Here is a 23,920-nt window from a genome sequence, read left to right on the forward strand (position 1 = left end):
ATCCCAGCACCGTTACGACTTTGTCCGACGCACTTTGGGTCATGACCTCTCTCTTGACTGAACTGTCGGCTATGTTGCCAGGTTTGTCCAGTGGAGTGGAGAGTACCGTGCCGGCGGCACTCTGCTCTTCTACTTCCGCGAAGATCAAAACGAGACCATCTTCATCCCTGGCCCCCTGAAGGAACCAATCGTTCTCAAGGTCAGAACGCCCGAGATCTGCGATGAAGTTCCGAATGTGTTTCGATGCGATCGCTGATTGTAATGGGATATCGGGCAAGTGAAAATTTGTTAACATAGATTATGATTTATCTAGTTGGAAAGCATGCTTGCACGCTCGGCTGGGCAGACGAATAGATCCTTCAAACCATACAACGTGGGGCTGTTGCCGGATAGAAACGCACTTGTCGTCACAAGACTGGCGCGTTGATAGGAAGGTCGATTCTGAGAGGTTTCGTTCAGTTTGCAGAAGCGTATGAAAGAGACGTGAAGGGGATGTAAATAAAACGTGAATATGTAATGCATTGCCAGGCATTGCCGTCTTAGCACATGCGTGGCCATCGCTTTTGCTTTAACCATCTGTGGGAAGAGGGTCGCATCATGCATCTCTTCTACCCTGTTACGCATACTAGCCCGAACCATTGCACTTTACGATGATGCTGTATGTTCAAGGTGGGGGAGGGGAGACGCGTGCTCCTGTCCCTCATCTTCCTTGTGTCCATGCCGGCCGAACATCTTCATAACTCCATCTTGTCTACCATGCTGTCGTATGCAGCGGCATAGCGCATCAGCCGACTTTACCGAAATGCAATATTGCACGATTGAAATTACATACACGATGCCTAGGATTGTTGCTGTTGGAAAGCTGTGCCTAGCAAGGTCAGTGCGCCTGCTGGACTTAACGTGGAGTGGCCCCATCCATTGTACTTGTTTTGGTGAGGAGCCCGGCCCGCCCCTGTTCTCGAGACCGCTCAAGCCGCGCGTTGGCTGCCCCCAGGCACTGCTGCAGGACAGCAGCACTCGGATGCGGTTCGAGTACACGGTGCCTGGCCACGAGGGTGCTGAGGCAGCGCAGGTGTTCTCGTGGAGGTACCAGGAGTGGTCCGAGTGTTCTGTCCACTGCGGTGGCGGCCGACAGGTAAGCGCTCGGCTCTGCGTGCCCGGCCATCTATGGGATTCGCTTGCTGTATTTGTGCGCGATGGCGTTGTGCGCGCAAGGTTTGGGAGCGGTGGGCTTTTCGAAACGCGTTTTTGAAATGGCGAGACATCACATTGTGGCAACAGAAATGCTGTGAAGCATGGCAGTCATTTGTTATGCTCTGCAGATTTCGGGTATCTTCAGGTATCATCATTATGCCGTTATCCACTGTCCATGATTATGATATAATGCGAAGGCTGTGTCCACGTGTCCACAAGATGGAGGTTCCGTGCAGCAAACAGTTTTTACATTTTAATTTTTAACGTTAGTCAAAGCACACAGTCGCTATGATTTATTTTACCTATGCGATACTACAGAATGGCCCAAACTTTGAAACCGGAATTCAGTGGCACGTGCATTTGATTTGTTTGCTGCACTCGCCCATTTCAAATGTGCGAAGCTCTGCGATGTACACTTACATATCGCAAAAATCCGTTTATAGTGAGTGTTTTGTGTGATATAGATGCAGCGGTCACTCAGTAACTAATCAGCATTGCTTGACCTGAGTGGTACCATTATGTAGTAGGTCCGTAGATTATACTTGGTAGATGTGCGGAGTCATTGCATCGTAGTGATTTTCTGCAACCTTGTGGAAGATGGAATCCGTACCTGTCTGACTCTGTCCACATTCTTTCAAAAAATCCTGTTGCATTGTACCCGTTAATATCATTGTAGTCCGCCTCCGCGTTCGTTGTTTTGGTTATCCACTCAGCCTCGGCGTCCCTCTGCCTACTTCAGGTAGCTGGTTCACTGTCTATGTCGTGTTCAGAGTGTGAGAAGGGTGTCTTCATGGTCCGCCAAACTGGCCAGAACCTTCTCAGCTGCGTCCGGGAACCGGCGCGGCGTACCGCAATCCACTGGGCATTAGGTCCCATGGGGCTGCGGGGCTTCGTTGAATGAGCTGTGGAAGAGCGGAGCTGAATGACTCCCTCCGTTCTTTGGCTGCTCCCAGCCGACCTGGTGCGGCCGTAATTGAACGTCCGTGGTGCGATTCACTTGCTGATGCCAGGTTTACGCACACCATCAACAAGCGGACCCTCAGACTACTCATTGTGGGTTGCGGTCCTAACTTGATTTCTTAAACCTTCGCCCCGATTCGCCCTTTTCCCAATCTTGAATGATAAGGGGGTTGATGTGACCCCCTGTCGTTTCCAAACTAAGAAAGATAGAGCCTCACCAAAAAGCGGCTTTCTTGCATCGATATGTGATGATATGCGATACGTTGTGCAATGCTAGGTCAATGACAACCTCATTGTGCCTGGTCAAAGTTTAATCGTCCTTGAAAATCGCACCGTTTTAGCTTTTCATGTTAATATGTACGAAATCTTGCCACGCAGCCACTTGTAACTTACACTGGTATATTTCTTGTTTAATTTTGTACACGTTGCCATGCAGTTGTCACGTGGTGTAGAACTCCGTTCATGCATCAGATCGGACCTCCACGCGCTCTCAGCGGGTTCGCCGGTTACCGCTGATGCCCAAGCCGGCCGTGGATCATCGTCCAGTGTCCTTACAAAGGCGTCAGCACTTCGAAACCAGAAATGCTAGAGATACGTTTGTAGCACCTAAACCCATAAATGTCACACAGGCTTTCGAACATTTGGGCGCGATTACATGGCATACTGGGTGGACATCCTCAGAAATTCTGAGGAGGTCGCATTGCGCCAACTCTTCCTTCCTGTCTGGGCGAATGTTAAGGTTAAAATAAATGTATAAAACTAAGCTTGAATGGTTGAAAGGGTTTTCTGTGCAAATGCGTGTCCATGTAGCCCATTTCACAGCTAAGTTCCACAGTAAATAAGTTTCCCCATCCATTGTTCCATCAAAGTCTCCGTATTGACTTGTTACACCTGATGTGCCGCACTGGTTCACTTATTATGTAGGCCGTAGCTAAGAGTACTGTGTTTGGCTTGCAACCGAACCCGTGCAAGGCGAGCACAGCACAGAAGTCCGTGCTGTCCAGTCAGCTGTCGGCCCCGTTTTCAGACGTCTGACGCGGTCTGCATGGAGGACGAGGCAGGCCGGGTGGAGGACATCTACTGCTCCACCGACCGGCCAGAGACCAGGTCCAGACCCTGCAACACGGAGGACTGTCCTGCCCGGTACGGCTTGTGTAACACCCAGTACTGTCCTGCCCGGTACGGCCCAGCGTGGCAGGCGTGATGTGGCGTGGCGCTCGAACCAACGCTCGTGAACAAGAGCTTCGTAATGCATGGAAACGGTTGTAAGGAAAGTTTTTTTATTTGTAAGGTGTGAGGTTCTCAGTAAGTAATGTTCGTAAAGGATGTGACTCGCTCGTTTAAGCACGTAAAGGAGTTTGATAGCATAAGGTTCGTCACAAGAAGTGTTCGTAATGGAAAAGTTTGTAAACAAGGACCCATAAGCTTACAAAATTTGAAGATATCCGGCACTGCTGAACTTATCACAATCTCTCATGCCTTTACCTTATCACGCGATAGATATTGAAGAACGTGGTCGAGGCGGCCTATTGGTTTGGGCTGCCACTGCCGCGGCAAATCTTAGGGATCGTGGCGGAATTTTCATTAGTTAGGTAGGGCATTATTCTTAAGATGAACTGTAAAACCTGGGATATGGCCATTGTAGTCGGTGCGCTCCTAAGCCCAACTCGTTATCATCGTTAACTGTTTCTGGGACCGATATTGATCACCGTGATTTACGGGTTTCCATTAATGACCGCCTGTTGTTCAGCTCATCAATATTTCTCGTCCCCTGCTCTTTCGACGTTCCGGTCGAAATATGTTTGAGAAGTTGTTTCCCTTTGAGATCTGTCCATATCGCAAAATTCGAAAAAGTATTCCTTGAAGGCGGCTTCCGTGGTCCTGGATATTGAAACTGGACCCGTAAACTGGCACCACTGGGTATGGGTCTCAGAACGGGCTCGTTGTTCGCGACGACTGACACGAAAAGGTCAGCTGGCGACTGGCCGGAGTGCATCAGTCTAGTGCGGGACGACAGTCGGTAACATTGCGCTGTGCGTGTGAAACACTCCATGGCTCTCCGTGGCAAAAGGCCGGAAACAAAATATCTGATCTATTATTATCAGCCTACGGCGTCCTGGGTATGCCTAGTTAGAACTGATCGCCTTGAAACCATGTGAGGATAAAACGTGTTACCTGAGTGACACGGGCGCTTTCATTTCGAGTTCACCTTTCAGCTAGATTTCAACTGCTGGCGGGCCATAATCTCGGAAAGGCCGTTGCGTTTTGAGGTTGGAATGGAGCATCCTGCCAGTATCAGTCCCAGTCGCAGTCGTGGGAGCTGAGAAGCGACCAGCGAGTGCTTTTCTCAACATGTATTCAAATTTACCAGCGCGCGATGCATTCAGGCCGGCTCGGTGCATGTTCGTACATTGCCGTACGTGGCGCATGTTTGCACATCCCCGCTCTTGGTGCATGCTCGCACACCACCACTCTCCCCACCCCTCCGTACTCGGCGCACGTTTGCGCATCCCTTCACGCAGCACGTGTTGACACATCCCTTCACGCAGCACATGTTGGCACATCCCTTCACGCGGCACATGTTCTCACATCCCCTCACTCTCCCGCACGACACGCCACGTCTTTGGCAAGGTCATTGATGTGACTGGTCCGTTTTTCTCTGCCTCCAGCGCGCGGTCTATTATTGGGAGCCAGCGCCTCTCTGCTCATTTGACACCCCTGGTTGGATCGGCCGGGAAAGCGGGAACTTGTCGCGCTAGCCATATGGTGCGTCTGGTGAAATTGACCACAGACACTAACGGGTTTGAAGAGTGTGATCAGGGCTCACCCTTGTTGAAAGGAGTGTGCCATCTTCGGGCCTTTTTCAAAAACATTCTCAGTGGAGCCTCCGGACTAGCTACGTCTTATGAAAGCGCTGGGAAGTGCAACTGCAGCGCTATCAAGACGTAATGAGGATATTTATTTGTATTAGCCGCCACTGTCGTCTAGGGGGAATATGCTGGACTCGTAATCCAGCGGCACTAGGTATGAATCCCAGAGCGGGCGCATCGTTTGACCCGACGGAAATGAGCTGGCAACTGGCTGGCAATGAGAGAAAAGGTCGGCTGGCAACTGGCCAACAAGTGTCAACCCAGGCCCGGGACGGTAGTGTCGCAGCATTGTGCGGCAAGTAAAACCATCCGCATTCCCGTCTGGCTCAAGGGTGGAGGCAAGATTATCCGTTGAACTGGGCGGTGCCAATTGGGTGGTGGGTTCACGATGCACGCAACAAGCTATGCTTAGCAGGTACTATGAACCCAGTCACCCGTGCAAACCATTCGGAATAAATTTATTTTTAGAAAACTGTTTTCAAGTCCAAAGTACGCTGTCAGCGCATTGTATCAACACTTTGCCTCTTCCCTGCAGTCGCGACCACCGTCGTCATGACAACCACCAAGCCCACCTCTACTGACACGAATAAAATAACGCTTGCGATTGGCCCATGGGGCAAGGGCCTGTTACGGAAAAGTTGGCTGATTGACGTTTGAACCAGTGCGTTACAGGCAGTGCAGGCTGAGGGGTGGGGGCACAGGGCACGCGCCTGCGTGCTGATTAGGGACTCACCGTGTCGATAAGGGTTTACATTTCGGTCAGACGCCAACAGTAACGCACATTCGGCTCCGTGACGGCATCGGCCTAAGGCCCCATTTCCCAGACAGGAGCCAGCGATTTACATTGGTCGGGGCCGCAGCGCACGTCGCTGTCAGCGCACGACAGCGTCTAACGGGGGCCCTGTGTTGGCAAGGGGCCCCGAGTCTTCTAGAGGCAGAGTTTGAGGAGGCCCGAGGGGCCTGGAAGGCCCACTGGGTCCGATGATCAAGGACATTCAGGGGAGTGGAGGTTGTGAGGTCTGTGGGCTACTACCTGCTAATCATGAGAAGAAATTGACACTCCTGTCATTATGACACAACCACATGTTGTGGCATGATGACGGGAGTGTCAATTCACTATGTTGTGATAGTGATGAAGGCTTCACCAGGTATGTTTTGCAGTTCATTGTTATCAAAAACAAAAATAAATAAACGATATTTGCATCCATGCAAATATCATACTCACAAGCGCAAAGAAAATGTGCATATGAATGCGCTCTGCAGTGTGACTCAGTTCCAGAGCTTTCCTGTTGCAGTAGGGGTGCTATAATCAGCAGTCAACATTGTCCTCAAAGAGCACCAGATGCTAATCTTTCTCCGAACTCCTAGGGCAGTTGGACCACAATAACGCACAATAACCTTCTGCTACTTGCGGTGAGACTCTCGATAAGAAAGGAGATTGCGATGGAACCTGTACTCCCCTTCCTCTACCTTTCCATGACTTACATTTGCTACCCCACCTCACTCTTCACTTCTCATTGCCTTCCCATTGTCTACGTCATTGGCTATCGTATAAATGTCTGGCAACCAAGATTCATGTAAGCAAAAGCTTAAATGGTGAACAATTGTTTTAATGTTAACAAGACATTGATGACATAGCTGCATTTCAAGCGAGGACATAATTTTTGAAGATAGGTTGGGGAAAGCACTGCAAAATAATCTAATCTACCCATAAAATTAGCTGTCTTCCTGATTGGCACCCTTTTCAACAACTCGGGGATGCTTGGAACCCTGAACTGAAAATAAATATAGATACACCCCTGATTTGTAAACTTCTCTGACTTGCAACCATCCGCAATCAGGACAAGAGTAAAATTGGCATGAACTGGCTTTTAAGAACCTTTCGCACCTCTTATCATTCATTTTCACGAGAAGTGTCATCAGACTACAACATCAAACCCATGGTGCTTTTCAAAGGGAGAAAGGCTGACTGCTTTTGATTGAGTAAAAGCAGTGAGTAAAAGGCCTTTTTGATGCATCGAAATGTCGGCCTGGGTAAAACAGGTCAATTTCTACCTTGATCGGATCATCTCGTCGACTTACTCTCAATATGCATGTCATTGCTGTGGACAGGATACAGAATCGCGGTACTACCAACGAAGAAGACAGGGCCCAGAAATCCAGCCCTAGGCAGGTATTCGTGACACTGCAATGGAAATGCCGCTTGTGAAGCCGCAGTGTATTGAAAGTTAAAAATAATCTCCCGCTTCATATCAGCCGCAACGGAACGATTGAAGGGTGCCCTTGCGACCAGTTGAATCCTCGTATCTAGGTATTTTTCCAATCTGTCATACTGTCTAGTTTGGGGCACGACAGTCGGCTGAAAAAAAACGAATCGGCCGGCCAACCGCGTCGTAGGAAATGCACTGGTTTATCGTCCTATGTCGCCGAGTGGAGCGACCAACTGATATCATAGGATATTTTTGTCGTCGGGTGCGGATGAAACCTTATTGAGATACATGGTGCGGTAGGCTGTGGCAAAGAGTCTTTGCGGAAAGGTTTGCTTGTGTTGTGTGATGAAATGTGTTAGTATGCACGCATAATGTCTATGTGTGGGGACCTTTTGTTAGGTGTTGCAGAGTGTGGTGTACTTTCTTGTCTTGGCCGTCACAAAAGTGTTCTGCGTAAAGCATTTTGGTAACATTTTTTTGCGTAAAAATATAATGTTTGCCGCAGACCTTCTCCACCAAGTCGGCACACCTTGCCACCTCTGGTCGGCTACTTCCGATAGAAATTCTGAGATGTTCAGGAGCATTTCCAGACAGCTGGTATTATTGATGACATTTTACACGTCTGATGTAACATAAGGTGGAAAGTAAAAAAATATGTGAAGTTGAAATGCCCTTTAAGGCTGAAAAATGTCCTTTAAGGCTGCAATCGATATCATGTAACACCATGAGCGACGTCAGACTAAACATCTTACTTTAGTTTAGACCACTACTCGTTTAACTGCAGTACACTGTTTTTATAGTTGTGACTGTCCAGGTCGGGTACTAGGCACCTATTCCACTCACGTCTCGCTCAAACCCGCCAAATTGTGTTTGTCAGTCGCAGCTTAGTTGTGATTCAAGAGACTGGTCGGTTTCTTGCGTCTTGGTGTTTTGTTCCAGGTTGGGGGATGAATACTGTGAGATAAACCATCCAATAACCTTGCCGTTGACGATTTATTACCACATACGACGAAGCAAGGAAGTAGCCGGGTGATCTGTGGGCATGTGTTGCCAGGGCTGATCCTATTTAAGGTTGTAATCGATGTTGTATGACGTCACGATCGACGTCAGTCTTATTCGTGCCCGACGTAACTTGCGGTAGTGAGTGGCATGTTCAACCTAGCCTGCTACCTTAAAGGTAAAACTTGATGTGTGTAAGAACCGGGTATGCGCTTGGCCCCCAATACTTCTTCTGAGGAGCTGGTTCCTGGTTCCGAAAGGAACCAGTCCGGAATTAGACCGAGGGAAGGACCAACAACCGGGATCCTACCTCATAAAAAGGGAGTGTTACACATTTGTGTAGGATCTTGGACTGGAAGAGCCACATTGCAGATCATGCGGTGCATTTCACAGCCCTTCCCTTCTAAACACCTCATACTTTCTTGTTTTTGAGCTACACGCCCGCGGATATGTACACACTGTTTCTTACAGGCTATTTCAAGGTATTTCAGGCAAGTGGGATGCCACAGAACCGGCATTCAACCCTGCCACCTCACTGGTCATGCGGCGTTCAAGGCCAAGTAGGATATAATCACCCAATCGTTCATGTCTGGTGTTCGTGAACAGGGTTTACAGATATCACACAGTTCGGATGGCTCTCGATCTACGTTGTGTAAGCAGTGTAAGATTGAGACAGGAATCACGTTGCGTGCTGCATTATACAAGTTGGACATCGGTGGGCATGTTACGGCAATCAGACATGTGATCGAACAACTTTGGCACGTCACATCTGAGTGTGTACTACAAGCAAACATCTAAACTCACGGATAAATATGCAAGGACATCACGTTGAAGGGTAAAAACACGAGCACCCAACGATATTTGGTTCAACAACACATCCGGCACTGCCATGACCACATTTTGGCAGATGGAAGTGCTCCAAATGATAGATGGCCATTTCGCGCGGCCAGTTTGGCAGCGCATAAACATCTTACGAATGCTCCACGACGCAATAAAACATTCGCGTATTCAGGAAAACGTTAACGAAATAGATATAATGTGTTGTCTAGTGTGCCGAAAGATCCAGCAAGAAGCAGGATTCAGCCTGATGCTAGGCCAAGAGAACCAGCGAGAGCAAGTATCCAGTCTGGCACTTCGTCTAAAGATCCAGCAGGAACCAAGATCCAGCCTAGGACATGCAGAGATCCGGTGAGACCCAAGATCTAGCCTGGAGCTTGTACAGATCCAACAAGACCAAGATACAGCTCAGAATTAAGCTGATATTAGGCAAGAACCAAAAGATATTCTTAAGTGATGCCAAAGCAGGCAGCATGAACCTGAATGATACCTGAGATTCTTGTCAGCCTTGGCTTTCTGGGTTCAGAAAATTGTCCCTCAGATGTTCAGTTCCCGAAATAATTTGGGAGTCTGAGCAACGAAAATCGCTTGATCTATTCTGAAAAACATTTCATAAATGTATGCGTACAAATGTGGCCTACTTGCTCCGTAACACGCGCCCGGATGGGCGAGAATATATGCTTCTTTGGGGTGGAGGTCAATTTGATCCTTTGAAATCTTAAAATCTCTGAAAGCTAAAAACACCAAACTCACAGAATATGGCGATCTGTATATGAACTCATTTAGGTCAAGATTTTGGTGCATATGTCACGACCTTTTAGTAAAATAAGGTGAAAACATCAAACTAAAGATTAGTTGCAAAGTGCCCCCAGACTTTCTTATGCAACCGGCATGAACCTAGAAGCCTGTTCTTAGCAAAATATATCTGGCGTTCATTTGAGGTCAGTGATCCTGTTCGGCCTTGTTTGATTTTTGTTTGAACGAGCTTAAAGGACTGCGCTTGGGAATACGTTACTAAAAGCTGTTGCGTTCCCTGGTATCAAGAGTTTGACAAGGGTATCAAAAACTATCTCATAAAGCAAGCTCTCCAGTAAAAAAAAAACAGATTTTTTTTACCTCAGTCTTACTTTTATATATGACCTTTGGTCAATGGACATTGATTTAGTCCTAAATTCAATCGTGCAACTATCTACGAATCTATTTCAAAGATGTATTGATTTGTCTGGCACTCCATTATTGCATCAGATTGAACGATTCCCTAGAGATTGATTTCGCTGACGTTAGTGTCCCAAACGTTAGTTTTTTTTTGTTTGTTTGCTTGTTTGATTTTTATTATTGTTTTTTTGTGTTTTTGCTCGAACCCTGCCCCATTGAGATCCTGCCAAGATCTTCCATAACTTGTAGAATGGAACATGGAAAATGCGCTCATTTGAACTTGGTTCAGAAAATTGTCCCTCGTTGGTCCTAAAATTGTCCCAGAAAATTGTCCCTGTATATAGAACCTATACGAAGTCATAGGTAATGCTCTTCAATAAGCAGTAATGCTATATTAATTGCGCTATCAGGGCATGCCGTCTGTTTGACTTGTCCCTGTTGTGTGACTTTTAATTCTTATGCGAATATATATGTAGGTTATGCTGCGTGACTCATGCGAACGTTGTGCTGATAATCAGGGGTCCGGGGCTTGGACTTACGAGAAAAAATTGACAGCCGGTATGCAAGGTCTAATAGTCTCGTAGAAGCCATTGAGAACCAGAAGCCAGGAACCATGCTCAAGGTTTGGTATAGAACCTATACGAAAAAAGATCTTGGGTTTTATTCGGCCAAAACATCCTGTGGGAACCAGAATCCGCCGTCTTGTTCCACTCCCGATTGGATACCACTCACTGGCCGACTAAGCTGCAGTCGTCGAGCTGAGTGATAGTCAAGCTTAGTCAACATCGATGTGAATTGTGGATGTTTCCACGAAAGCCTGGGGTGCACATTACTTATCCACGATCCTTTTTATTTCTTTCATTTGATTCGAGGTGGGTATGCCGCCACACTAGTAGTGCCTAGGGTTATTGGTTGTGGGAATGAATTTTTGACGTTTAAAGAAAAGGAAGTGTTGTGCAATCTGTTTTTTACTCTTTTTGGACGGATAGTTGGTTCATCCTTGGAGCTTATTATTTGGACCTTGGATGCTCTACAAAAACTATGAACGGGCTGCGAAATCCTTGTTCCAGAATAGACCGCTCGCAGACATTACTTAATGTCTTCGTGCAAAGTTTGTTTTTATTCCAGCCAATGGCATGGAACATTGCATCCACTACTTTGCAGTACATGAGTTAATTGGAGTAGTTACCCGCACTCTAAACGTACAAATATTTATTCCACATTTGCAGCCAAAGTGGTTATGTCATAAGACTTATCAAAGCTCGTTGTGTTCAATCTCCGCACAATAGCAGATTTTACATAATTTAAACTATTTTAAATTTGTTGAATGAAAAACGAACGCCTTTTTCGACTTACCAGATGCAGAAAAGTATGTAACGACGTTTATGTTGATGAAATTGAGGTTGGCCGTCCATAAGCAAGATCATGTTTGTTTAGAGAGTTCCGATGCTAGATCTTGTCCTGCTGAAACTTTTAGAAGCATAAAGAAACAAACGCTCGGTAGCATGTTTAACGCAGGCGCGACAAACCAAACTGATATAATGGCCGCGCCTCCCATCCATAGGTGTGCAGTACTTACAGAACTTCATATTTAGACCTGGCCCATACGCGATCATTGAATAAAATGATCCGCCTAGCTCGCCTTGCTCCACACAGCACCACGGATGTCAAGGATAATGGTGCGGCCAGCATCCAGCGTCCTCGACCAATCCACACAGCTGATTGCCGGGCGCAGTATTATACTAAACTTTGGGTGACCTAAAGGCATGGAATGCAGCAACGAATTTCTGTAAGGAGTTTCGTTGTGCGCACCAAACTAATTATTCGTTGGATGGACGTAGTTTAGCTGTCACATGTCAATTAAATTGCACAAAAACAACCCTTTCGCTGTCAAAGCGTCTGGTAAATCCGAATGTTTTGGAACAGCGCGAACTTCGTAAAAATATTTGAGGGCATTAATCCATCGTAAAAGCCGCCAATCTTTGTATTGAAAAATGTTCTTCGGGGACTTGGGGACCGAAGCGACACGAACAGCATCGTTACAGATTTTTTCGGGTGGTTGTAACGTAGGAAACTTTAAATTTGTGCTGCCAGACTTCTGACTCCCCCTCGGTCTGCAACCGCTCACATTTTTTGTTTGTTTGCCTGTTTGCTTAGCCTGATAGCAATTTTGAATTTCAATAGCGCTTTGAGTGGGAAGTGCTTTTGAGAATTAGAAGAATTTCAGTAGCACTTTGAGCCGGAACTTGGCATTCAGACGCGCACGGCCGATCTGTTGGGCCCGAGGCACTTAAATGCCGGATTCACCTCCGTCAGGTTCAATGCTGATTGGCCGATCCTGGGAGCGGGAGGAGCAACAGGCAGTGAACTCCGGGCCGGGGGTGCAATAGTACGGACAATATGGAAATCCCTGCGATCCAGGTGTCCGAATGCTGCCACACTGCCGAGTAAGGCACCGATTTCCCTTCACGCGCTGCACCGACGAAGTTTTTGCGAGGACGTTTTTTTGTACTGTTTGCCTGGCAGTGTGGCTTGTGTGTTCTCGTGGAGCCGGAGATTGCGAGGGGCAGTGATTTATTGCGGTAGAGCAATATGGTTGAGTTACTTTTCCCGAGGGTCTGAAAGGGGGAGGCAAGTGCGGCGGATACAGGGATGATGCATCATATTGGGATATTTTGCCGGCCAGCTGTTGGAAGTTCGACATTCGATGGAAATGTATTAGTTAGCGTATTAGTAGCTTCTGTGAAGTTCAAGCAGTTCGCATTTTGAAAGAGACGAAGTTCACGAACCTCGTGGAGCGACAGTTGCAATGGCAACGTAGGTGCTCTGGGCAAATATTTTTTGCAAAATCGGTGCTTATTTGCAAGAATAACTGAACGTATTTCGCGCTCACGGTGGCACAAGAAATGGACCATTCATATGCCGTGTTCGCTGCACCCTTTTCGAACCCACTTCCTCACCTCTACTGCTACTTCGCCCTTGGTTTTCGAGCTCAAACTTCCGGACTTTATTTTACCTTTGAAGGCTTTAGCTGTTGCTTTGCATCCCCTGTTTCTTGGGGCTGTTATCTCCCTATGCACAGGCAGTAGTTCATCACGCAAGCAATCATGTTTCACTGGAAAAGTGCATTGGTCCCGCCAGCCACGCCGGCTTAAGAGTGTCTCGGTCCTGCCAGCTAAGCTGGAAAAAGAGTGTCTCGGCCCCGCCAGTTACGCTGGCGAAGGAGTGTATCGGCCCCGCCATTTACGATGGCCAAGGAGTGTATCGGCCCCGCCAGTTACGCTGGCTGAAGAGTGTCTCGGCCCCGCTAGTTACGTTAGCGAAAGGTTTCCATATACTAGGCGTCAATTACTTCTGAGATTGCCATAGTAAGCAAGACACGCCATTGCCATCCGTGAACTTTGGACTTTTATTAACATCATAAGGGATTCGTTGAGTTCACTGTGGACGTTTTCAGGACATGTCCCAAAAGATGGCAGTCTTTTCGAAGATGTGACTGGCCCTACTCTGGACATAGGCACTGACCGTGGCGGAGGTCGTTGCGACATGTGGAGATCTCCACCGGCTCTATGCGATAATGTGGCTGGCGTGATGATGTTGATGGGATTGTGTGACTGACGTGCTGATGCTGATGGGATTGCGAGAGCCTTCGGCTGACGAAGTGGTTAACCTTGGGCTGGCTCCATCAGTGCTGCTTTGGCCTGCGGGGGGCACAGCAGTATCGCCGGTTGGGTATATAGACGCCTGTTGTGTCCGTGGCTGCCGCTGCCTGGGAGCAGGGCAGGCCTCGCTTGTGGGACAGACAATTGTCTGAAAGCACTCACAACAATCCCACCGACACCAGCACTGGCATCCACTGTCATCTGAAACACACATCACACGGAGGTAAAACACACAGTACACGGAGGCGAAATACACAGCACACGAGGGAAAACACGCAGCACACGGAGGCAAAACACAGAGCACACGGAGGCCAAACACGCAGCACACGGGGCAAAACATGCAGCGATCTGACCGCAGCGTCACCAGTGACCGCCCTGGTGACGACGAGAGCTGACACAAACCCTGCCGCGATGACCGAAGCCGATGACCGAAGCCCGGTGGACCCGGCCTGGTGATGACCTCAGCTGGCACGCCCGCGGCCCCGTGGACGACGGGGGCTGACGCGGCGCGCGCGGCCCGCAGGTGGTGGACGCAGCCCTGGCAGCCGTGCCTGGCCCGCTGTGGCGAGCCGGGCCGCCGCCACCGCTTGGTCGTCTGCGTCCGTCTGTCCGGCGCGGACGAGATGCAGGCGCTGGGGGAGCACGAGTGCGCCGACCAGCCGCGGCCGGCGCTGGACGAGCCGTGCAGCGGCCCGACGGACAACTGCGAGTGGCGCACCGGGCCCTGGAACAAGGTCAGTTCTGCTCCGCTGCCGCGCCGAGCCGGGGTCAAGGCCAGGCGGTGGTTCGCCGCCGTTGTTGGGGGTGTTCGATGCAGTCAGCTGCTGGTGCTGCATGACGTTGCTTGCCTCTCAAACCGGCGGGAATGGCGAGGAGTCGAACCCCGTACCTCTAGTTTCCCAGACGCACGGCCTAGACACTGCACTACCCCCCCCCCCCCCCCGAGGCTCGTCGACGACTCGTAGGAAGTGGTCGAAATGTACAGTGGACATGAAGCACAACATCCGAAAACTGAGCATTTGTTTGTTCCTGCTACGCATTTCATTTCAAAATTTGTCGAGGAAGGCCCTATATCTTAGCACCATTTGCATGCGGTGAATTCCGTTTTAATTTGGAGTCGAGAATCAATTTCATCTTAGCCCCCAGATATGCGAGATCTGCCTAGCTGAGAACATTCGGGGGCTCAGAATATCCGCCGAGGTGTTGGCTATGCTTTACTCGCGCGGTTTTGGGAACTGTTTCGGTGACACACTCAGCAGGAAGGGCTAAAACGCGCCTTATATTGCCGCTTGCTCAGGGTGTCTACATGGGATCTCATACTACACACCGTCAAAGGACGGCTGAAGAGGCTAAAGGGCAGCGAGCATCGCCTTCTTAGAAGCGCACCGTTGCAAAGGCTCACTTGGGTACTTAAGTATGTGAAAAAGGGGTGAGGCACAACTTCTTGAGCGTGGGGGCAGGGGGCACCGCACTTCGCCTGTCAGTTGAAGGTTGGATGTGGTCGTCCTTTTTTCAATTTGGTGTTATGTATTAAACGATCTTGGAAACTGCCACCGCAATGTGTTTCCTCAGTCGGATCGGCATGTGGACCATTTCCGATTATCGCAAATTGTCATAAGTGATCATTGTTGTACAGTTGATCGCCGCAGGCTTCTGTCCCAGATGATAATCAAAAGGTTGCGCCACTCTTGTTGGAAAATGGATTTGCATGCGAATGAGGGTCACATCCGATGACCTGACGCTCTTCCTCACTAGAGTTTCAGTGGTACGCTCAGTGTATTGTGAATCGCCGGATGACATCACGATATTCCAAAAATATCGGAGCTGAATATATCGCATCTAAAGTTTTCCGAAGTCCAGCTTGGCGACACTATGCACACTCACACCAAGCCAGCTGGAACGCGACCTTCAGCTTATGTAATGCGCCGCGCCTGTCATGTCTGTCGGTACAGATATCTCCCGAAGCAGACTGCGTACAAAGTTTCCAGTGACAAATTTGTGATCATCGTCTGTATATCTATCAGATGGAGACGAACACAAAAATCGGTCACCACTCCGTTGCCTGACGCCGTTTGTGTCTCATTGGGTCTTTGAGTCTTCAGCAACGAAGTACGTCCTCTTCCTCAGGACGCACTTTGCTGCTGAGGCTAGTTGGCGTCGCCTGCCTCTCGCTCTGGTGGGAAGGGTGGGTAACGCGAAGAAATCAACCCCGTAGCTCTGGTTTCTGAGACGCGCAGCTTAAGTACGCCACTATCTGTGCTCTTGGTGTCATTTCTGCGCGAAGAAATTTTCTATTTTTGTATGTAATGTGTCACCTGCATATAGGGGATTGTTTGAAGATTTATGTTACCTCCACTGCATGGCATAGCCTAGTTTGCTTGCCTCCTTAACCGTGGGTCATGTGGACGTTGAAACACCCAGATTACTCCCCTCTGGCTCTTGGATGTTTCCCTGCTAGTTCAGATGCCCCACACACCACCTGTGACCAGCCTTGATGCGAATAGCCGTGTCGCAACTCGCTTCAGTCGCGCAGCTAAGTGATCGATGACGACGCATTCAACCTTAGTACCCTGTGTTTCGTCTGCACGTATCTCCCAGACACCGCTCTTGGGGCCGTTTCTCGGTAGTGTAAGCAGCTCACATCAGGACAGGTGTTGCTAAATTCATGTTTCGAGGAAGCCGTAAAGCTTCAGAGTGTTCTCTAACGGTTTCGATCGCAGCTGCAAAAAAGAAGCACCGCCAATGGAGGAGGTGGGTGCACTGCAACTCCTTTGGAACAGGGCTATAACCACATTAGTTCAGGAAATTGCTGCACATTTGTATGAAGTTTTGAACTGGTATAGCTATTTCGATAGCTATTTAACAAAGATGTTTTGTATAGCTATAGCCCTTTTCAAGGGAATGTTTCACATTGGAAGATATTGAGGCAAACATCAACTAGATGAAATAAGCTCACTTATGACTATGCATACACTTTCTAGTTGAAAACATTCCTCTAGACAACACAATTTCCGCGTTGAGGAAAATGCTCCTCGATACGCCATTGTTTGATAATGTCACCATCCCTTGCACAACATTGATTGAGAGCCAATTGACGGCCGCTATATCTGGAAATTGCGCTCACGAACGTCAGATATGAACAACTCGACCATTATGCTTCCTCCTGGCCTTGATCACCGCATGGCCTATGGAATGGCAGGATTAAAAGACGTTATCATTACCTCATAAATGCCAAGGTGACCTTGAAATATATAATAACATAGATATATTATGATATATTAAATACAGAGAGGTATATATATATATATATATATATATATATAATAATCTTTGTGGGCGTTTAGCTATGAAACTAGACAGGTCTAGGTCTTTACAAGGGCAAGGCTTTGAACTGCACTGAATGGTCTTCTAAATGGCTATTTCAGTTCAAAACCCCACAGAAGTGTGGAACACTCCCTTTAAAGGTATTTAAATGCAAGTCATGCCAGTCTAAAGACTTCAAACACGCTTGTTTCTGAGAGTGACGCACGCAGACCTATTCAGACCACTTTGCGCAGCATTTTTGAAGGTCATCAAGCACGCTTGACGTCATAGAAACGCCACATAAATACCGTCACCTCAATGGCCACCTGATGCTCTAGGTCAAGAAAATATGATCGTCGAACTATTCGTGTCTGGCTTACGTTAGTGCGACTCGTGCAATCAAAGGACAGTACTTGGCCTTCAACCAGTTCAAGGCGCTGAGTGCATGCTTCGAACACGAATTCCGTTTTGTGCCCCACGATACAGCACTTTGGGCAGTGGTATTATTTATGATGGAACTGAGATTGGGAGTCAAATATGAAAAGCGCCGTAATCGAGCATGTGGTTGCAAGCAAAGAAATCTAAAATCATTGACAATGGCACCAAACAAGAGTACCACAAAACAGGGCCAAAACGCTCGCACATAACGATATTCGGGTTCAGCAAACACGCACCGCCAAACACTTTCACCTCTCGACAAGAGGAGGTGCTACAAGGGAGTCGTCCACTACAGCGACAATTTTGACGCGGCCACTATTGCAGCGACTCTGACGTCAACGAGATGTCCCATGGCATAATCATAAGATAACATATTGAGGAACATCTTTTCTAAATAATGATTTTTTTCGTAGTACACCTTAAACGCCGAAAGACCACGCGCGTGGTAAGGAGCGTGACCGACCGCATGCATGTATTATAGCATGTCCTGTGGGTGAAATAATTGGTATGATCACGCTAAATACGAAGACATTAGTAAGCTTTGCAATGATGTCTGATTTTGAATGAACTCAAGAACCGATGCGGTAATATAGGACCCCGGAAGTAGGCTATGCGAGATAATCCGCCGCGTTTTATGCCAAAGGTGCTCAGCATAACAAATGGTCTATGACTTTGGATTCTCTAGGTGTGCTCAAAGCTGCATTCCCATGCTAGGGTTAACTTTGTGCATCACGACTGCCGTCCCTTGGTGATGTTAACCCAAGCGACTCCATCGAACTTACAGGCCCCAGTTGGCATTTTAGATGGGACCCCGATCCGGCAGATCACCCGACCGGTGAAAATGGTTATACGTCGGTATAGCCTGGGACGGTGTGCGCGAATCTCTTACGTTCCTGGATTGGATGTATTCGAGGAGCGGTCAGGTATAACAGCGCTGTAACTAGGAAGCTAAGGTGTCCGAAGTTTCTCGGGCGGGGCCCCGATCCGGCCTGGCCAGACACATTGGCGCGGCTCTACGTAGCGGGAACAACCAAGCCAATGCGCACTGAGGCCTAGTCATTTGCCAGAGCTGGGCCCTCACGGTGGCTAGTTTTATGATGCAGAACGGGTACCGCTGGCCTGCTCCACCTTTGTCCAGCAATAACGGACAAGGCTTACTCGAGCTTAAAACCAAATACAGGCTGAGCGCGCACCGAATCTACGTCCACAAGCTTCTGGCTATTGATATTCAATGTAGTGGATCAATTAACACATTATTCCTTGCTTTACAAAAGGCTTTAGTCATGCGACTGTCGTCTGCACAATGTCGTCTCGTTGACACAAAAGGAGATGCACTCCAGGGGTGTCCACCCTCAACACTGCCGGCTTCAGCACCCGGAAGTACCGCAGGGATGATGCCGGTATCGGGCTGGACGCCATGCATCCACCCTGTCAGCGTGCTGTTTTAAACCAGGGGATATTCATGACATGCTGGACGAATGCATGTCTTCCAGCCGATGGAGCGTAGCGCGACAGTTTTGGCGACATCTGGTCCCTCCATCGACCCTTGGCCAGTCGACGCGGCTCAGCTGCTAAGTTTAGTGACTGAGTTGCTGCTGGCTGAAGATGCCTTCGGTCTGGACGTGGCGCAGGTCCCGAGCATTTCGCAGCAGATGGCACGCCTGGCGCTGTAAGCGAGCGATTTCCGACGCCAGTTCAGACGGTTAGTTTAGTGCTGGGCATGCGTCTTCACCCATAAGTCAGACGGGCCTGCCTGCGTCCCGGTGATAAATGAAGCTCTCAGGATGACAGAGCACTCAATAGGGAAAACTCACAGCGCAGGCTGCCTGGCCGTTAAAGACCCGAACAGGCGCAGCTTTTTCTGCCCGTCATTGTTGTTAACGCCCAGTAAATTCACGAGAGGCGTAGCCAAACCCATCCCCTCCAATATAGACCAACCCGGCCACGATATTTATTTAGAACTGAACTGGCACGGATTGAGGCAAGTGCTCAAACACAAGCACGAACAATTTTGAATTAAGTTAGCATAATACCATTAATTCGTAGGACGCTGAAGTAGAGCTCGTAGAGCACCGACATGCGGCTCCTAGTGAGTTTTTCAGAACATTCAGACCTGCCGAGCTGACACATAATGAGGCAAGTGGAAGCTGAAGACATATTGTATTGTTGCTGTTGTGGCGCCGACCGACGCTAAAGCTCCTCTGGCATTCGGAGTCCCGTCACTGCCCCGTTCAGCAAATGTTCCCTTGGCCGACCCGAGATCCCTTGTCGACACAAGGCCGTATGTTAAGCTTTGTGGGCCTCAGACAGCCACCTTAATCGTTTCAGGACCTCGACCAATGCTAATCGCGGGCCCGGCCTTACTCGTGCTTGGGAAATGGGCTCCCGGGGTTCAGACCGACACGGAGCTAACTGTTCGGCGTCGTTGGTCTCTGGTCGACACAGACAATCGGTGCAAGACGCCAGCTCTCTGATATTCAGGTCACGGGCCTACGGGCCGGGATCTTTTGTGTGACCTACACCCAGCCCTCTGACCCTTACGCCCTCCACAAGCAAGTTCTTAATTGTCGCCCCAGGTGGGCACTCCAGGCCTATCGAACCCTTGCGAGGGGGGGGGGGGGGCGTGTCCCATGTGTCCCCTCCCCCTTCCTGTGGTGTACAGTTGATCTATCTCATGGTATTGGACACAGAGGATTGATGGAAAATGAAGAGCTTTCAAACGTTAACGGCTCGTTCTTTCCTAAGCACCAGCTGACAACCAGGAGCCAGCGCATCAGCGGTTCTTCCTGCGGACAGCAGATTGGGGGGACTGCCCCTCCCCCTTCCCGTTAACTTCGGACAAAATTGAACATCAACCTAATGATGGACTCGACATAGCGTTCTTTTCGGTGTTTCCAATCATGAATGCAATGTATATTCACTTTTTCAGTTCTCAACCGTCTTTGCGTATGCCCTAGCGTTACCCTGACGCCCATGGCAACCGGTGGAAATGTCGGCAGAAGCTACCTTTAAGCGCGCAATCTCCCATAACGGTTCGCTTATTCGCTGCCCAGCCCGAATGAAAAATTAAGCACCGCAGTCATACAAGGCACCGAAATTGAAAGAAGTAGACTCACAATACACATAACAGCCCAGAAAACTTCACTTTCATGGAAAGCGAGGTTTTCAAAACACCCTAAGATGTGCCCCGGTGACGTCAATCGGTTGAATCGTGCAAACGCGTGTAGACGCGTAGGGATGAAAACAGCCCAGGCGTATTCAGCTTTCCAGGGATCCGGTTAATGCGTAATTTCATAGGTTTTATAGGCATTCATAGGTTAAAGTGTAATTCAATTTCATAGGCATGACGTTTGCATTATTCTCACAGTACCTGTGACAAAATGCAGGTCTTAAAACACGTGGGCTTCTGCACTCCAGACAGTCATCGAAACTCCAACTCAGTCGTATGTGCTTGAGCACAACACAGGTCTTCGAAGTCATCGCAATATGCTTCACGTCACTACTACACGTCACCATCTGCTTTTCGGAGCACTATCCACACAGCTGCCGCACAAGCCTGAGACACACGGCTCCACCGCCCACCGTAGGCTAGTCTGGGGCAGCTTGTCTTTGAACACGTTGTAGCCCTGTTGAAGCAGGGGGACGTCGTCCAGGTTTTCACTGGCTGTGTAGATGGTCGTGACGTCACTGATGCCGAGGTTTCAGTATTACACCCCAGTGCAGTGCAAAATATCCTCAACGTCTCTCGTCGACAGCTCTCTTCAAGCCTTTCGGGCTTCGATGCTGAGAGAGCAGTAGCCCACGGGCACCGTATGTGCTCGCAGCGTACAATATCAGGCGCCCCACACGTGCCCTCATGCAAGCGTCCGGCTGGTGAAGACTCCACGTCTCTAGCGGGGCGGCAGAGGTTGACATCTGACCTCTGATCGCGCGGCGGACGTGTGCACACTGCGCTACCAACGACGACACCGCCGCGCTCTCCGCTGATATTGGATATCCGCGTGAATCCGAGCCTGGTGGTGTGGTATCTTCGAGAAGTACGGATGGCTGTGTGCGGCCGACGGCCAGCAGCACCCGACAGACGGTGCTCTTCCAACAGAAAACTTTGCAGTTCGTCCTCGCTCTTGAATCAACAATCATCAGCGCTGGTTGACTACCGCACATGTAGCCCATTTTTTGCAGTTAAATGTTATTCTTAACTGTTTGACTAATAATATTTATGCTAAAAAACGGATCGCGTTATCACCACTTCTGAAAATTATGGCAGGAGCCCTTTCTTTGCTTGTCATTTGTACGGTTTTGACGGTATGCCGTGGATTAGTGAGTGAATGGAAAAACGCAGCTCTTGAAATGCTCTGAAATAAGCTTTAAGAGCAAACATTGGCACCCTTTGCTTACCGTGAACCGTGCCATTTAATTTTTTGCTATATTGCCTATGCCTGCCCTCCCCTTTCCAATCCAACTTTGATCCGCCTATAGCCACAACCATCCTCTATCACTCTAGGATATCCCAAAAACAGATGTGTGGTGAAATATCAGGTTTTTGGAGTTGTTTCAAAAGCCATAAAAACGTATAATGCACACCGTGGAAACGCCCCTGCCAGACGTATCTTTCACTGTAATGACCCGTTGTGTTCAACATATGCATGTACTGCATCAGTTCGCATGACCGAACACTGCTACTTATTGATGTTTTGTCCCAGCACTGCACATTCCTTCAAATCGAGTAAAGCTGCTCAAATTGACATAACATGCCCCCCCCCCCCCCCCCGCCAGAAGTATTTCCTGGAGTCGCCTCTGTCGAAGACAAAAGTTGGACCTTCCGTACAACGTGCCCAAAATAACGCCAGAAAAAAAACTGAGAAAGCTTCAGAGCTCCATCATGGCAGAGAGGGACACAGGGGAGTAAGAAAGCCACGACACCATGAGCAAGACAAATAGGGGGAAGATGCGAATCTCGCCCTTCCTGAGATAATAGGTTTAGCAGATCGGGACCACTCCGCGGCGCCTCTTGGGTGCACCACCACCCTCACGCGAGTCGTTTTGTATCATCCTTATGAGAGATCGCGGGGTGTGAATGAAAGTGCCGAACCCTCAGTGCTCGGTAGGGCCCCACAAATATCGTCCGAAAAAAACTCCACAGAACTGCTTTCTCTTCATATGGAAGCGCTCGGCGAGATGGCGCGAGCGCATTTCAGGTGCTGGATTCTCAGGATGGCGCCGGTGGTCACCGACTGTTTGTAGCTGCGATAAATTATGCCCGTGACGAGATCGCTCCGGCAGCCGAGCGCGCGCGGCGCCGTCGATTCTGGGCGCCGTCGACCGTCGGCCCGTCACATCGTTGGTCCGTCACGCCGTCGGTCCGTCACGCCGTCGGTCCACACGCCGTCGGCCCGTTACGCAGTCGGTCCATCACGCTGTCGGTCCGCCACGCTGTCGGTCCGTCACGCCGTCGGTTCGCCACGCCGTCGGTTCGCCACGCCGTTGGTCTGTCACGCCGTCAGTCCGCACGCCGTCGGTCTGTCACGCCGTCGGCCCGACACACCATCGGCCCGACACACCATCGGTCCGTCACGCCGTCGGCCTGACACACCACCGGCCCGACACACCATCTGTCCGTCACGCCGTCGGCCCGTCACGCCGTCGGTCCGTCACACCGTAACCTCTTGGTATCCGGGCGCTCAGCACTGCAGTGCGGTTGTACAGGTGCTGTACGGGTACCCGGTGCACACGTTTTTGCTTTCATTGGATAATTTCGTCGTAGAGCCATTGTTCCCACGCTGCACGTGTGGCGTTCGCGGCTTAAAGGGATTTGCGGACTAGCTGTTTGGACGAGGTGTTTGGAATATCATAGCCGTATCGTTAGTATTCAGTCCACATTGTGTTGTTCCGTTAACACCGATGTTCACTACCCTGTGATGGCGGACTATTGGCAAGTAAACGAGCCATGGCGATAAACGGGCGGGCCATTTCAACGTGAGATAAGTCCCGGCTTGATCGTCAACATACCGCTGGCAGGAAATTGATCGCATCGAATCGCTGGCATCGTAATGAAAAGCGCGCTGTCGCGTGTAGAATGTGTGCAACCCAGGGGGCGTAGAAGGAAGGATCATTTAAAATACTTATCAAAAGCTTAGCGGAGGGTCACTTCGTCAAATGTTTAAGAACGCTGCGTCATTTTATACGATAAACTGTGCGCATGTACTTAGTCCAACTATACACATAAAAACCTAGAGTTCTAGCGCACTCTAGAAATTGATTCTAGCTAAAAATATGTATGTTACTGAGACAA

The 23,920-nt window shown here is 49.2% G+C and overlaps 1 protein-coding gene across 1 annotated transcript in view; it reads left to right on the top strand.

The window, feature by feature from the left end:
* LOC119100034 (A disintegrin and metalloproteinase with thrombospondin motifs 7) overlaps positions 1 to 23,920 on the top strand; it is an 89,405-nt gene that overhangs the window by 33,030 nt on the left and 32,455 nt on the right. The window contains exons 16-19 of the mRNA XM_037223149.1: positions 82 to 199; positions 995 to 1,135; positions 3,182 to 3,297; positions 14,411 to 14,621. Coding sequence (XP_037079044.1) covers positions 82 to 199; positions 995 to 1,135; positions 3,182 to 3,297; positions 14,411 to 14,621 — 586 coding nt within the window. The remainder of the gene's footprint in view (positions 1 to 81; positions 200 to 994; positions 1,136 to 3,181; positions 3,298 to 14,410; positions 14,622 to 23,920) is intronic.

The sequence above is a fragment of the Pollicipes pollicipes genome, unplaced genomic scaffold, assembly GCF_011947565.3.
Source record: "Pollicipes pollicipes isolate AB1234 unplaced genomic scaffold, Ppol_2.1 Scaffold_4881;HRSCAF=5763_pilon_pilon_pilon, whole genome shotgun sequence".
In the NCBI taxonomy this organism is placed as follows: Eukaryota; Metazoa; Arthropoda; class Thecostraca; order Pollicipedomorpha; family Pollicipedidae; genus Pollicipes; species Pollicipes pollicipes.